The 13634-nt window shown below is 44.5% G+C and overlaps 1 protein-coding gene across 8 annotated transcripts in view; it reads right to left on the minus strand.

Annotated features, from left to right (window-relative positions):
- Window positions 1-13634, minus strand: part of EIF2D (eukaryotic translation initiation factor 2D) — a 70141-nt gene that overhangs the window by 3963 nt on the left and 52544 nt on the right. For all 8 annotated transcript variants that reach the window (XM_073587253.1, XM_073587248.1, XM_073587251.1 and 5 more), the window contains exons 11-14: window positions 13193-13282; window positions 12008-12103; window positions 8461-8581; window positions 5553-5727 (exon numbers count right to left, since the gene is read on the minus strand). In XM_073587253.1, coding sequence (XP_073443354.1) covers window positions 5553-5727; window positions 8461-8581; window positions 12008-12103; window positions 13193-13282 — 482 coding nt within the window. The remainder of the gene's footprint in view (window positions 1-5552; window positions 5728-8460; window positions 8582-12007; window positions 12104-13192; window positions 13283-13634) is intronic.

The following is a 13634-nucleotide window of genomic DNA, read 5'->3' on the forward strand; positions in this document are numbered from 1 at the left end:
GAGGCCCTGAGGTTTCCTGGGCCGCCTGTCCCCTTAGGTGCGCCCCCCACCCCGAGGAACTTGCGCCTGTCAGAATTATGTCGGAGACTGGTCTGTGCCATAACATTCCTGTTATCAGGTTTGTCCTGTCTAACCACCATCTGAGAGAGCCGCCAAAGTCATATTTCTCACCTTTTCCATCTTGGCCTCTGGTAACAGACTAGTTTGTTGTTCTGAGTCCAGGATGAACCCTAGGAAAATCTGTCTCTGTAGGGGTTGTAGTTTTGATTTTTTGATGTTTACCATCCACCCGAGTTTCTGTAGGGTATTTGCTACCCTTTCTACCTGCTCTGGGCAGTGGTGTTCTGAGTTGCCCGATATTAGGAAATCGTCCTAATAGGGTATTATAATTGTGTTGTGGATTCGGAGGAAGACTGTCATCTCCGCTACGACTTTCGTAAACAACTCTCGGGGCTATGGATATGCCGAATGGGAGGGCACTGAATTGAAAATGTCTGAGGACGCCCTGGATGTAGAGAGCTACGCTTAAGTATTTTTGATAACCTGGGTGGATCGGGATGTGATAGTAAGCATCCTTTAGATCGACTACGGCCATAAAACAATTGTGGTGTAGTAGTTTTATGGCCGAAGTTACTGATTCCATTTTGAAGGTCTGATTTTCTATCCACTGATTGTGGCCTCTGAGGTTTATAAATTGTTCTGAATGACTGGTCCGGTTTTTTTATCAGGAAGAGGGGTGAGTAGAAACCCGTTCTCTCCTGTCCGCTTGGGACTTCGGTCAGAACGCGTTTGTGTAGCAGACTTAAGATTTCTGACTCCAGGGCCAATTGTTCCTCTATCCCCTTCCTGACGGGGGTCACAACAAATGATGCTCTCGGTCGCTGAAAAAATGGGATTTTGAGGCCTTTTCTTATGATGTTTAAGATCCAGGCATTGGAAGAGATACCTTCCCAAGCCTGGGCGAAAAGCATCAGTCTCTCCCCTACCAGGATGTCGGCGTCATTGTGGGGATTTTTTTTGAGGATGAGGTAACTCCTCCGAACATGAATCCAGACTCCTTCTTCCTTTTGTCCTCCCATCTTTTCCTATCCCCCGGAGGACAGCCCCTGTTGACTTTTCCTCTCCGAAAGGACGGCCTTCGTTGATCTGCTGGAAACCTGGGGAATCCCTTCTTTCTATCACTTGCTTTTTCCAAGATGTCATCTAGATTTTTTCCAAATAAAAATTGACCAAACACACGGAAGAGAGCACAACTTAGCTTTAGACTGTAGGTCTCCTGGACAACCTTTAAGCCATAATGCGCGCCTTGCAGCGTTTGATAACCCTGCTGCTCTCGCCGTCAGTCTTATGGAATCGGCGGAAGTGTCGGCCAAAAAAGCTGCTGCTCCATGTAGAAGATACATATCTGCCAGAATTTTTTCCCTCGAGACCTTCGAAGCGACGTTCTCTTCCAGCTGCTGTAGCCAAATCATTAAGGAACGTGCTGTGCAGGTGCCGGCTATTGCCGGTTTTAGTCCTCCTGCCGCTGCTTCGCACGTATGTCTTAAGTAGGAAACCGCTTTTTTATCTAACGGGTCTCTAAGCACTCCTGAGTCTTCCAGGGGCAGGGCTGAATTTTTAGACGACCTGGACACTGTTGCGTCAATCTTTGGGATTTTGTCCCATATCTCTGTTATGAATGGGTCACCGAGGAGAAAAAAACAAAACAAGCTACCGTATTTTTCGCTTTATAAGACGCTCCGGATTATAAGACGCACCACAAATTTTGAGGAGAAAAATAGGAAAAAACTTTTTTTAATAAAATGGTGGTGCCTCTTATAATCCAGGTGTCTTATTGCTTAGGCCTCTTTCACACTTCAGTTTTTTACAATCAGTCACAATCCGCCAGGTTTTGAAAAAAACGGATCCGCAATTTTCTTTTGAGGATCCGTTTTTTTCCCCCATTGACTTCCATTATTGGTGGATTGTGACGGATTGCCGTCCGTTGCATCCGTTTTTTTTACGGATCCGTCAAAAATTCTTGTCCGTCACCATCCTCAAAGATTTCAAAACGGCGCTTGCAACGTTTTTTCTGTGGCGGATCTCTCTCTCTCTCTCTCTAGGCTGCGATTCCTTTAAAATTCTTCATTTGTCGGATCCGTAAAAAAAACGGACGGGTGCCATCCGTTCGCATCAGTACTAAAACGGATCCGCCATCCGTCCTTTTGGCGGATCTTGACTGATGCAAAAAACTGAAGTGTGAAAGAGGCCTTACCGGGGGTGGTGGCTGCGGTGAAGCGGGGTCCCAGGGTCGCTGCTGGAGGAGACAGGAGTGGGGTGATACTGCAGGCCGCAGGAAGGGATGAGAGGGTGCTCCGATGTGCAGCGCGCTGCCAGGGGGGCTCGTGATGCTATCAGGGGGGCTCGTGCTGCTATCAGGGGGGCTTGTCCTGCTGCCAGGGGGGTCTGTGCAGCAGCCCGGGGCTCTGCCGACACTTACCGGGTGTAGGCCGCAGGGGTGTCCGGGCGTCTCTGGGTGTCCGTCGGCGCTGTGGGTGTCGCCGGGTGCCCAGCCGTGTCTCCACATGCCCAGCGGTGTCTCCGGTTCCCATCCCGGGGCTCTGCCGACATTTTGCGACACGCCAGAGCCCCGAGGCTCCCTCTCGGTTCCCTCTGTATTGGCTGGCTACGGCAATATGGCGGCCACCGCCGGGGATGGCGCGTGCGCTGATGGTGATCTCGGGACTGAGATCTCGAGGGATGAGAACCGGAGACACCGCTGGGCACGTGGAGACACGGCTGGGCACCCGGAGACGCCTGGACACCCCTGCGGCCTACACCCGATAAGGTATATCCTCTTTGTAAGACACACCCCCATTTTCCCCCCAAGTTTGGGGGAAAAAAAGTGCGTCTTACAAAGCGGAAAATACGGTAACCATTTTCCCCCCAAGTTTGGGGGAAAAAAAGTGCGTCTTACAAAGCGGAAAATACGGTAAGTCACAGAAAACCAGAGAGGTTGGTAACTATGCAGATTGCAGATCCCTGATCCTTACCACACAACTAGCAGCAGCCGTGGAGCGTACCTACGATGGTCCTAGACGCTTCGTCACAGCCGGAGGACTAAATAAGCCTGAAGCAAAAAAAGGGAAAAACTAACTGCCCCAGAGCAGACCTCAAAGGAAAGACAGCCCCCACACATGTATTGACGGTGAAATATGAAGCACAAACACAGGCAGGAAAATAGGCTGAGCAAACGATGGGGCCCAAACTAGAATGAATAGGAAAGGAAATTTAGCGCAGCCCCAGCCGGGGCTGGCTGACCACACAAAAAACTGAATAGACCAACAAAATCAAGTGTGAACATTAGCAGAAAAACTTAGCTTTAGAAGACTGGAACAGAGCTGAAAACCAAGACCTGACAAGCCAGAAGGAATCACCAGCACCAGACAAGGGCGTTGTCTGTCTTATATCCAGTCTGTGATTCCTGAGGTCCAATCGTCATCCTCATTATCAGGTGGCAGATTTCTACTGATTAAATCAGCCTCACTACCTCCAGTTACCACCAGAGGGAGCCTGGAAGGAGAACTCACAACTGCTGGACCGAAAAATGAACTCACAACATATCTCCATGTCTTTATGTTCAAAGGGGTATCTCCTTTTAGAGAAGGAGGGAAGTGCTCCTGATCTTTCAGGCTTCTTCCATTCTCTTTCAATGAGTGCCTGGACTTTCTCATTGACTGGAAAGGTGCGCTTCTTCCTTTCCTGTAGACCCCAGAACATGATGTCTTCCAGAGACTTAGCCGTTTTTTCCTCCTGTAGGCCCATGGTTACCCTAATGGCTTTGAGGAGAGCATCCGTATCCTCTACCGGAAAACACGGCTTGCCACCCGTGTCACTATCCGAGGAGGAGGAGAACAGGTGTTCGGCCTGAGATACCGCCGAGGAGGAGTCTGAGGAAGAACTAGGGGAGTCTTTCCTATTCTTTTTCTTTAACAACACTTTAAGTGAGCCTTCCACCTCAGACCTGATGACTGATCTGAGGTTAGTTGCAAAGCTCGGCGCCTCCTCCGCCATGGTTCGCTGGATACAGCTGGCGCAAAGGTCCTTCTGCCAATCTCTCGCTAGGGGGCTCCTACATATGGTACAATCCCTAATGTTTCTTTTGCTCCCTGCTTTTTTGCCTTTTCCTAAGGAAGTTAACACACAAGAAGGACCCTATTAACAACATACTAACATTCACGGAGATCACTCACCACCCATAAAGTCGGGTACCAGACTCGGAGGCTGTGGTGGAGCACGTGACCTGTGCTCTCTGGACATCGAGGAGTCTCCCGACCTGTGTCTCGGGCGACTGCTGCTTTTGCCGCTTGAACGGCTGCCATGCTTACGAGCGGAGGTTTGTGATGGGGGCAGAGATGGTGGAGACGGTGATCGTTCCTGCTCTGACCCCATGGTTTACCTGGCCGCACTGACGTGCTTCCTCCTTTAAATAGGTCCGGCCTAGTGAGCGCTTTCTCCCCTCCCCCCTGCGACCGCTGGCCGAGCGCTATTCTTCTTCATGCGGCCGGCGTTGCACCAGGCGCCATCTTGCCATCGCCTCTGTGACGTCAGCCGGCGCGCTCCCAAGATGCCCTGCGCCGCTGATGTAAGAGGCTGGAAACCGCCCCCGGCTCTCCCCGTCATGTCGTGAGGGAGAAGGTTCAGGGCATGCGGAAGGGAGGCACGGAGGAGAGCCCCGGATCACAGAGGCCGCCTAGCCGCACCCGCACGAACCCGGAGCCTGCAGGAGAACCCCGGGGACTGCGCTTCCAGGAGACCGACGGCCCTGGGCTCTTCATCCATAACAGGCACCACCGCTGTCAGTCTTGGATTCCCTTCCTAGGATAGGAACCCAACTGAAGCGGGGGAGAGGTGCCGCCCCTGATATTTCAGTAGGTTCCTGTCCTGGCGGGGCTGATCCCTCTCTCAGGTGTGCTGTCATGGGTGAAGGGAAAACAGTGATTGTATAAAAATGATAGCATGCAGACTAGTAAGTGATACATCTCTGGAATTAGCGTCTCAGCCCCTACATAATGCTGCTCTCAGATTACATAGTAAAAGCCTGTTGACAGACTCCCTTTAAAGTGTCACCAAACTTCTTTGCTGAAAAAGATAGTAAAAGACCAGTTAAACATACCTTAATGACCACAAGTAATAATTCAAAGTTGATATTCTCAACTATGGAATGTCTATGTAAATGAGGCTGCAAGTGCAGAGAGAATGGACCATTTCCATCTAGTGCATTGATTCACCCCTAGTGGCTTGATTGACATCAGTCCAGTGATGCCGATGACTGTGATGTAGCAGTGCTGGACAGACCGGTTAACCAGGAGGATTGGGGCATATGCCCGGAATCAACGAACCCTATGTGCACTTGCCCTCTCATTTCCATAAAGATTCAAGCATGACTTTCTGATGAATAGTCCAAATATCATCTTTCATTTGCAATTTTAGTTTGACAAGAATGCTTACTTTCCAATTTGTCAATTAAATTCTGCTAGTCCATCCAGTTATTGCACGGACATATTACTCACCAAGCAGCAACTTTCCAATTTGTGACAACTGGTTTCCCTGAATCTGAACCTGGACTCTGTCTTTTGCTCCCGGAAGTGGAGTGCAGTTGGCACTGGCCTGGACCCTTTGCTGTAGCTGGCTGGCAAATGACGAGGGGTCTAAACCGTACAATTCCAGATTCCTGATCATTGTTACCTGCATCAAACAGGTTAATATTATGTCATATATTACAATGTGCTAAAACAAAGTCGAGTGTACCTCTGGAAAAAATTTTTGTTTTTGCCCAGAAATACATCGCACTATTCGGTATCACATATCTGAATATCATGTCGTAAGATCTAAAGAGGTGGAAGACCTCCATAATGCTAGCCAAAAGATGATTATTCTATTTTTGCCCAAAATTATGCATTAAAATAGTATTCCAGTAATACCACCCATCCAATATCTAGATTGGTGTGGGTCCTAGCGCTTCTTGTTTTCCGTAATTTGATGGGTTTTTTTCTTTGTATTTTTAGTGCCGTAGGTTTGGAATGGAGCAAAAGAGTGCACGTGTGACCTATCACTCCACTCAACTCCTGCAGGCAGTGGCCTCGCAGATAGGGAGAAACGGGGGACATAACGGCCAAAGTGGATAGGATGATAAAGGGGTATTCCAGTCTACATAAATTATTAGGCAGAGTAATGTCGTACAAACAGCAGTACGGAATTTTAGCAGTCAAGTTTTGTAGTGTTATACTACATAGATAAATAAATGGCAGGATACCTAATCTGATTTTATGTGATATACCACCACAAAGTAGCAAGTATTTGGCAAATGTAAAGGAAATGATACATGGTTTTCTAATTATTTTAGAAATATAAATCTTAAAATTGTGACATGAATTTGTATTCAGCCCTCTGTAGTCTGACAGCCCTAAATTAAATCTTGAGTGACCAACTGCCTCAATAAGGCTGGTTTCACATTTGCGTTTTTTAGCGCTGGAAAAAAACGCATATGTGCGCATGCGTTTTTTCCCCTATATTTAACATGGGTGCGCATACCTGCGCGCTTGTAAGCGCATGTATGCGATTTTCATGCGCTGCGTTTTTTTGGGGTGTGCGTTTGTATTTTCCAGACGCAGCATGTTGCATTTTTTGGCCCTGCAAAAAAGCGCATGCGCACATATGCGCACGTTTTGCGCTAAAAATGGCCATTATAGCCTATGGATGCGCATATGTGCGCACTGGCATGCTCATGTATGCGTTTTTTTGCACATGCGTTTTTTTTTTTTAACCATGGAATTTAGGGGTTTGGGTTAGAGTTAGGGTTAGTTAAGGGGGTTTAGGGTTAGGGTTAGGGTCAGGGTTAGGGTTTGGGTTAGGGTTAAGTATGGTTTGGTTAAGGGTTAGGGTCAGGGTTAGGGTCAGGATTAGGGTTAAGTATGGTTTTGTTAAGGGTTAGGGTCAGGGTTAGGGTCAGGATTAGGGTTAAGTATGGTTTTGTTAAGGGTTAGGGTCAGGGTTAGGGTCAGGGTTAGGGTCAGGATTAGGGTTAAGTATGGTTTGGTTAAGGGTTAGGGTCAGGGTTAGGGTTAGGGTCAGGGTTAGGGTTAAGTATGGTTTTGTTAAGGGTTAGGGTCAGGGTTAGGGTTAGGGTTAGGGTCAGGGTTAGGGTTAGTTAGGGTTTAGGGTTTGGGTTAGGGTTAAGTATGATTTGGTTAAGGGTTAGGGTCAGGGTTAGGGTCAGGGTTAGTAAAGTCATGGTTTGGGTAGTGTGAGGGGCCACCTAAAAATGTTGGAAAAAAACGCAAACGCGGTAAAAACGCACTAAAAACGCATACAAACGCATAAAAACGCTGCGTTTTTTTCATGCATGCTCATAAAAATGCTTGAAAAAAACGCAGCAGTTGTATGCTTTTGTATGCGTTTTTTCAATGCGTTTTTTTGCGGGAAAAACGCGCTGCAAAAAAAAGCAAGTGTGAAACTAGCCTAAGTCACATTAAAAGTAAATTGAGTTCACCTTTGTGTAATTTATTCTAAGATTAACTTCAGCTGTTCTGTGAAGGCATCAGAAGTTTTTTTTGGAGAACATTAGGGATCAAATAGCATAATGAAAACCAAGGAACACACCAGACAGGTCAGGGTTAACGTTGTGGAGAAGAGTAAAGCAAGGTTAGGTTGTAAAAAATAACCAAGCAATGAACACCTCACAGAGAACTGTTCAATCCACCAATCAAAAAAAGGAACACGCATGGCACAACTGCAAACCTACCAACACATGGACGTTCACCTAAACTGACATCTCAGGCATGGCGAGCATTAATTAGAAATACAGCCTAGATGCCCAGTCACTTTAGAGGAGCTGCAGAGATCCAGGTGGGAGAATCTGTCCACAGGAAAACTATTAATCTTATACTACACAAATATGGCCTTTATGGAAGAGTGGCAAGAGGAAACACGTTGCGTTCGGCGCACCGTCAAAACGACGCATGCGGAGGCATCCGCATACATCGGCACGGCCTGCGTACCCAATGCTAAAGCTTGGGTACGCAGGCCGCATGCCGACGGAGGCAGAGATGACCGGAGGAGGTGCGGCCGTGGGCGGAGCTTCACGGAGGAAGTCCGCAGCCCTCCGAAGCTCCTCCATATGCAAATGTGAAACCGGCCTTACAAAGCATTGAATCAAGGGGAATGAATCCAAATGCACGTCACAATTTTCAGGTTTATATTTTTAAAACTTCACAAATACTGGCTACTTTGTGTTGTCGTATCACACAGAATTACAATAAAATACATTTAAGTTTTTGGATGTAACGAGAAAAAAAATGTAGAAAAGTTCACAGGGTATGAATACTTTTTCAAGGAACTATATATGTACATATATTCATAGAATATATGGCCTGGCCTGTATTTTTAAATAACTTTATTTTAGTTTTCACTCTAAATCACCTTTTTGTTTGAAGCCCTTTGTGCCACGCTGATTTCAATGGGTTCAATGTTCCCTTTCCGAATGACTGGAGAGCACCCAAGGAAGGTCACTTGATGTGAATGTTGCATTCTTTCTAAACACCTAGGGAAAAGCCATACGCAAGATAGAGCTTAAAGGGGTTATACCAAGTTTCCATAGTTATACTCTCTATATATGTTAGGGGGACGGTACCTCACTAATCCCAAGAATGAGGCTATAAAGGGTCCCATCTGAATGAAGAAGTCATCATGCATGTCAGGGCTGTGGAGTCGGAGTCGTGGAGTCTAAGCCCATTTTGGTGTGATGCATGTGGACCTCTGCTCCATTTATTCACTGTTCATGTACCTACTGTGGGGAGGATGGCATTGGAATTGCGGTGAGTGGGCAACACCTGAGACTTTTTTACACCTATATACATAGTGACATAAGGCGGGAATAAAAAAAAGGATGGGGCTCGATGGGGAAGGGTAGTGTCTGAAAGCAACTTGGACAATTTGATAAGTGATGAAAGCCAACAAAAGTTAGGGATTGACCTCCTGTGTACACAGGATGGCATGTAGTGGACTGGTAGTCAGACCATTATCAGATGACATGTCTATAATGAAGGGTTAAAAATGCATGGAAGAAACTGAAGAAGTGATTACACACCTAAAATATTGCCGGTGAGGTCGCATTATAAACCGATCATGCTGGAGTAGCTGTGCACAGAGGACCTTACACTGGAGTTTTCGTTCTATAACCCGAGGACCTCCTCCAGTTGCTGCTACTCCACTGGACCAGCTTTTATTTTTGTTTCTGTGTACTCTGCAAATAAACAACTGGGCGTGTGCCACAGAACTTCTCCATGTTGTTTGCTTTTTCTATTACAGAAGTTCTGTGGTATACGCCCACTTGGTTGAAGAGAAATTTTGCACTATTATAACTGGAAGGCACAAGTTTGGAACACAACGGAAAAAAAACCCCAGCAAACTGTTCCAAAACCAGTGAACAACAGCAAATGAAAAGGTTCTCCGTTTAAATGAAAAAAATCCAATGACAGATTTTATTTAAAGGGAACTTGTCATCTGATTCATGCTGTCAAAACCACAGACAGTATACAACAGGACCTGGCAGCCCGCTTGCACCAGGTATGCTTTCCTCTGAAATTCTCCACTGTTTCAGGGAAAATATACTTTGAACATACGGCCATGGACAACAGGTGTAGCTCCTGGCCGGCTTTAACATGGGAAAAATCTGTTATTCACCTGCAGCAGCGCTGGGAAGAGACAGCCTGAGCTTTAAAGTATATTCTCTCTGAAACCTCAGCGTGATTTCCCAGTAAGTCATTCTGGATCCCAGAACTTGCTCTTGTGAATTTACAGATTAACAATTTTTTTTTTTTCATAAATGAACAGTAGATAGGAAAAGTAAAAAACTTTGTAATAGATTTTATCAGAGAAATCTGCTTCTTTCTACTGATGGACTAATCATTTAATCTCAACAGTCTCAATTCACAGGTAAAATCTGTCTTTAGAGAATGTAGACTTCCCCATTACTGAGAGAAGAGATGACAGTTGGTGCTCAGAAGCTTTTATGGAGAGGGGAGGAGCTGGTGGCACGGACGTTATACAGCACAGTAACTGGAAGCTGTATTCACTGAAGATAGATATTAATTTACCACTAAAGAAAGAGTTTACAGAAAGAAAGACCTTTGCAGGAGGAGAAACGAGAACATTTCTTTGATGAGATTTACTAAAATGTTACTTATTTTCATGTGTACTATTAAATTATGAAAAAAAAAAAAATAAAATGACTGTTACTCTTTAAACAGGCAATCTACCCTCACCCCCATTCCAGAACCTGTACATTTTCTTCCTCATTTTCTACACACAGTTTAAAAAGCTGTAAAAATTTTTCTCATTTGGATATTCATGTAATTTTTGCGTTTTTTTGTTGCTGTTTTTTTCGCCGTGATACATGGGGCTTCATTACTATGTCACTATCAAATTCTCTTCCTATTGGGAATATGGCTGGGAAAACAGATGTTTTTTTCACTATTTTTTATTGATGGCCATAGGACTACTAAAATACATTTAAAAATTGGTTCACCATTCTGCAACATTTTTATATATTGGACACACTTTTACGGGGGTGGGACTAGTAACAGTAATTTTGATTGACAAGTTTTTATTTTATTACCTGTAAATGCATTTATTTTTCACACTGTGTTCCACTAAGGTCATGAATGACCTTTGGAAGTGGGAGGGGGCAATTACTGTAGTTTTACTTTCATCTTAATTCCCTTGTAACTGGGGCTAATATACCATCCCCAGTTACAAGGGAAATAAGAGTTAACGATGTCCAGCAGACACACACCACGCTGACTGCGGGTGTCTGTATTCTACTATGCGGCTGGCGTGACGGCCGCTGCTGGACATCGTTAACTCTGGTGAGCGTTCAGCATTTACATTTAGTCCCCCCGCATTTACGCTATCCACGTGGGGTCTGCTATCATCTGAGGATTACTGGACGTCTGTCTGTATATAGAGTCTGTTACCGGCCGGAACAGAGCTCCAGGACTTATCTGCTTACATCTAACAACCGGGACTCTCCCCAAGCCATTGACTCCTACCTACTGACATTCTAGTGCCACCACTCCAAAGACCACTGATTGTGGTGAACTATCTGGCGTTGGTATCTGCATTTCCCTTTAGAGGTACTTGACATATTGGGGTTAAGTTTGGATCACATCTAAAGCACCTTATTATTTATGATTCCCCCTTTATATTTGTTCTTATTCACATTTTCACAGCTATATCACAAGCGGTTGTTTTTAAATATTAGAGCGCGACCCTGTCATTTTATTCTTATTGGGTACATGGATCTGTATTATCACATTTAAAACATCTGTTTTCCCTTTTTTCTTTGTAGTTTGATCAATCAAACTTCATTTTTTCTCTTAGCATTTAATGCTTATGAGTCTACTGCTTCAACATTACAGGTAAATATTTTTACTTTTATTTTCTATTGATTCACAGCGCGACTATTATTTGTATGATTCATTATTTATTTTATCCCTTGTGGTGTGGGGATTTTTACTCGCTGCTGAAACAATTTTATACACTAGCGCCGCTGGTTTATTTTATTTCGAATGTAAGAAGAGCTCATACTTGCGGTCATGTGACCGTTTGCTATTACCGGCGATAGCTGAGGATCCTAATGGCGTACGGTACGGATTTATGGATTCACAAGTCTGCAGTTATACAGAGTGACAGCATGCTTTCACAACAAGACCGGACAACCCCCTTAACTATCATATTACATTAATATTAAATTATTCTTCAATTATCATTGTGCATGTAAAGAAAATGTGGGGGTATGTCCTAAGCTACACAGATCTTTCCAAACCACAATTCAAGCCCCTAGGACCAACATAGGTGAAACATCACAATTACTATAGGCAGTAAATAAATGCACCTTTATCAAGAAAAGAAAACTCATCAGATTAACACATCAAATCTGCTTTGGAGGTTTCATTACAAACTTTACCTTGTGACCAGGTCATCCCATTTGAGATGAGTGATGTCATTCTGCTCAAATCTATCCAGCAAGCAGTCGCATATCACAGGGTTAACTGTCACAAAGCTGTAGGGGCAGAGGCGAGACTGATCAAAACTACGACATGGAAAATTTAAATCCTGCTGAAAAGTACTAGTGGAAAAAATAGAAGCCAATTAAAGGGAATTTGTCATCAGGTTTTTTGCTAACTCATCTGATAGCAGCATAATGTAGGAAAAGAGACCCTGGTTCCAGTGATGCATCACTTAGTTTACTGGGTTCAGCAGGCCTGATACAGAGTTTTTAGATGTAGCAGAGCTCAGAAAGCTAATCCCTCCCATACCACAGCTTTTGTGTACATCCGTTAGTGACAGTAAGTTGCTAATCAGTGCTTGTGGTGGGGTTAGCCTAGCAGGCACGCAAGACCTAGTCTGGGCAGTGATAATCTCCTGGTGATAAAACACTCATTGCATTGAAATAGCACATAGTCTAATAAGTGATACATCCCTGAAATCAGTGTCTCAGCCCCTACTTCATGTTGCCCTCAGATTACATAGCAAAAACCAGCTGACAGATTCCCTTTAACATTTCTTGCATTTTCTAGAATGCAACATTTAACAAAATTTTGGGGTTGAACACAACAAAATAAAAAGGTTATAGAAAGAGTGGTTGAAAGGCACACAACTAGACAGATGAAAGTGCCTTAGATGTAACCTATAATAGAATATGTAGCCATATATACGCAGATTGAACACAGTCTTTACATACAACATAGATTTGAGACAGCATTGTTTTATTGTAAGAACTGTGCATTACACTAGGGGACTTCATTTACGTGTGGCTGAAAGGTTAGTGAAATATCCATATAGGTAAGGGTTCATTAGTTAAAAATGGTCTCTAAAGGTATCATGTCAAATACAATGCCATCCAAGGGGCAAGGCATTTATCACGTCTAGTGGTAATCAGTTAGTTAACGCAGGAGAAGGAGGCTTACTTGGTCTATTTTTCAGGGGTCTGTTGGAAATAAACTGTAATATAAACTGTGTGTCCTTCATAAAGCTCCAGCTTGAACATTTGCCATTTTTTAACTACTAACTAGAAATCTAAATTGAGAGCTTGAGCCTCTTACAGAACCTTATGCACCGGAAACTGCAGGAATCTTTAAGAAACACTCACTTTTTGTTTTCAGGGTGGGCAAGTTCATTAGTCTTGACATAAGAGATGACCACATTTCTGACATCACTCGGAGTTAGCAGGTCACCTTTTCTACAAAAAAATGAACACAAAAAGAAAGAATTATATGAGGCCATTCCAAGGAAGCGTCACAATCCACTACATCTCTTCTCTACATTTATCTACTATATAATTGTCTAATTCTGTCTGTCTTTCTGTAATGGAAATCCTGCCTTGCTGATTGGTCGCGGCAGTTAGGCCGCGACCAATCAGCGACAGTTGCTTAGTCGTCGCGGCAACACGGCTGCATTGCTTATTGTACAGGCACATTACAGCCGTTAAAGGCATCACTGCTGCGTCGCTGATTACACAGGCACAGTCCTTTACATATTCTGGAGTACAATACATTAGGTAACAGCAGAAAAGTGACTGCAGCTCTGGCTGT

This window comes from Dendrobates tinctorius, unplaced genomic scaffold (genome assembly GCF_039654945.1).
Source record: "Dendrobates tinctorius isolate UK_male_01 unplaced genomic scaffold, ASM3965494v1 ptg000098l, whole genome shotgun sequence".
In the NCBI taxonomy this organism is placed as follows: domain Eukaryota; kingdom Metazoa; phylum Chordata; class Amphibia; order Anura; family Dendrobatidae; genus Dendrobates; species Dendrobates tinctorius.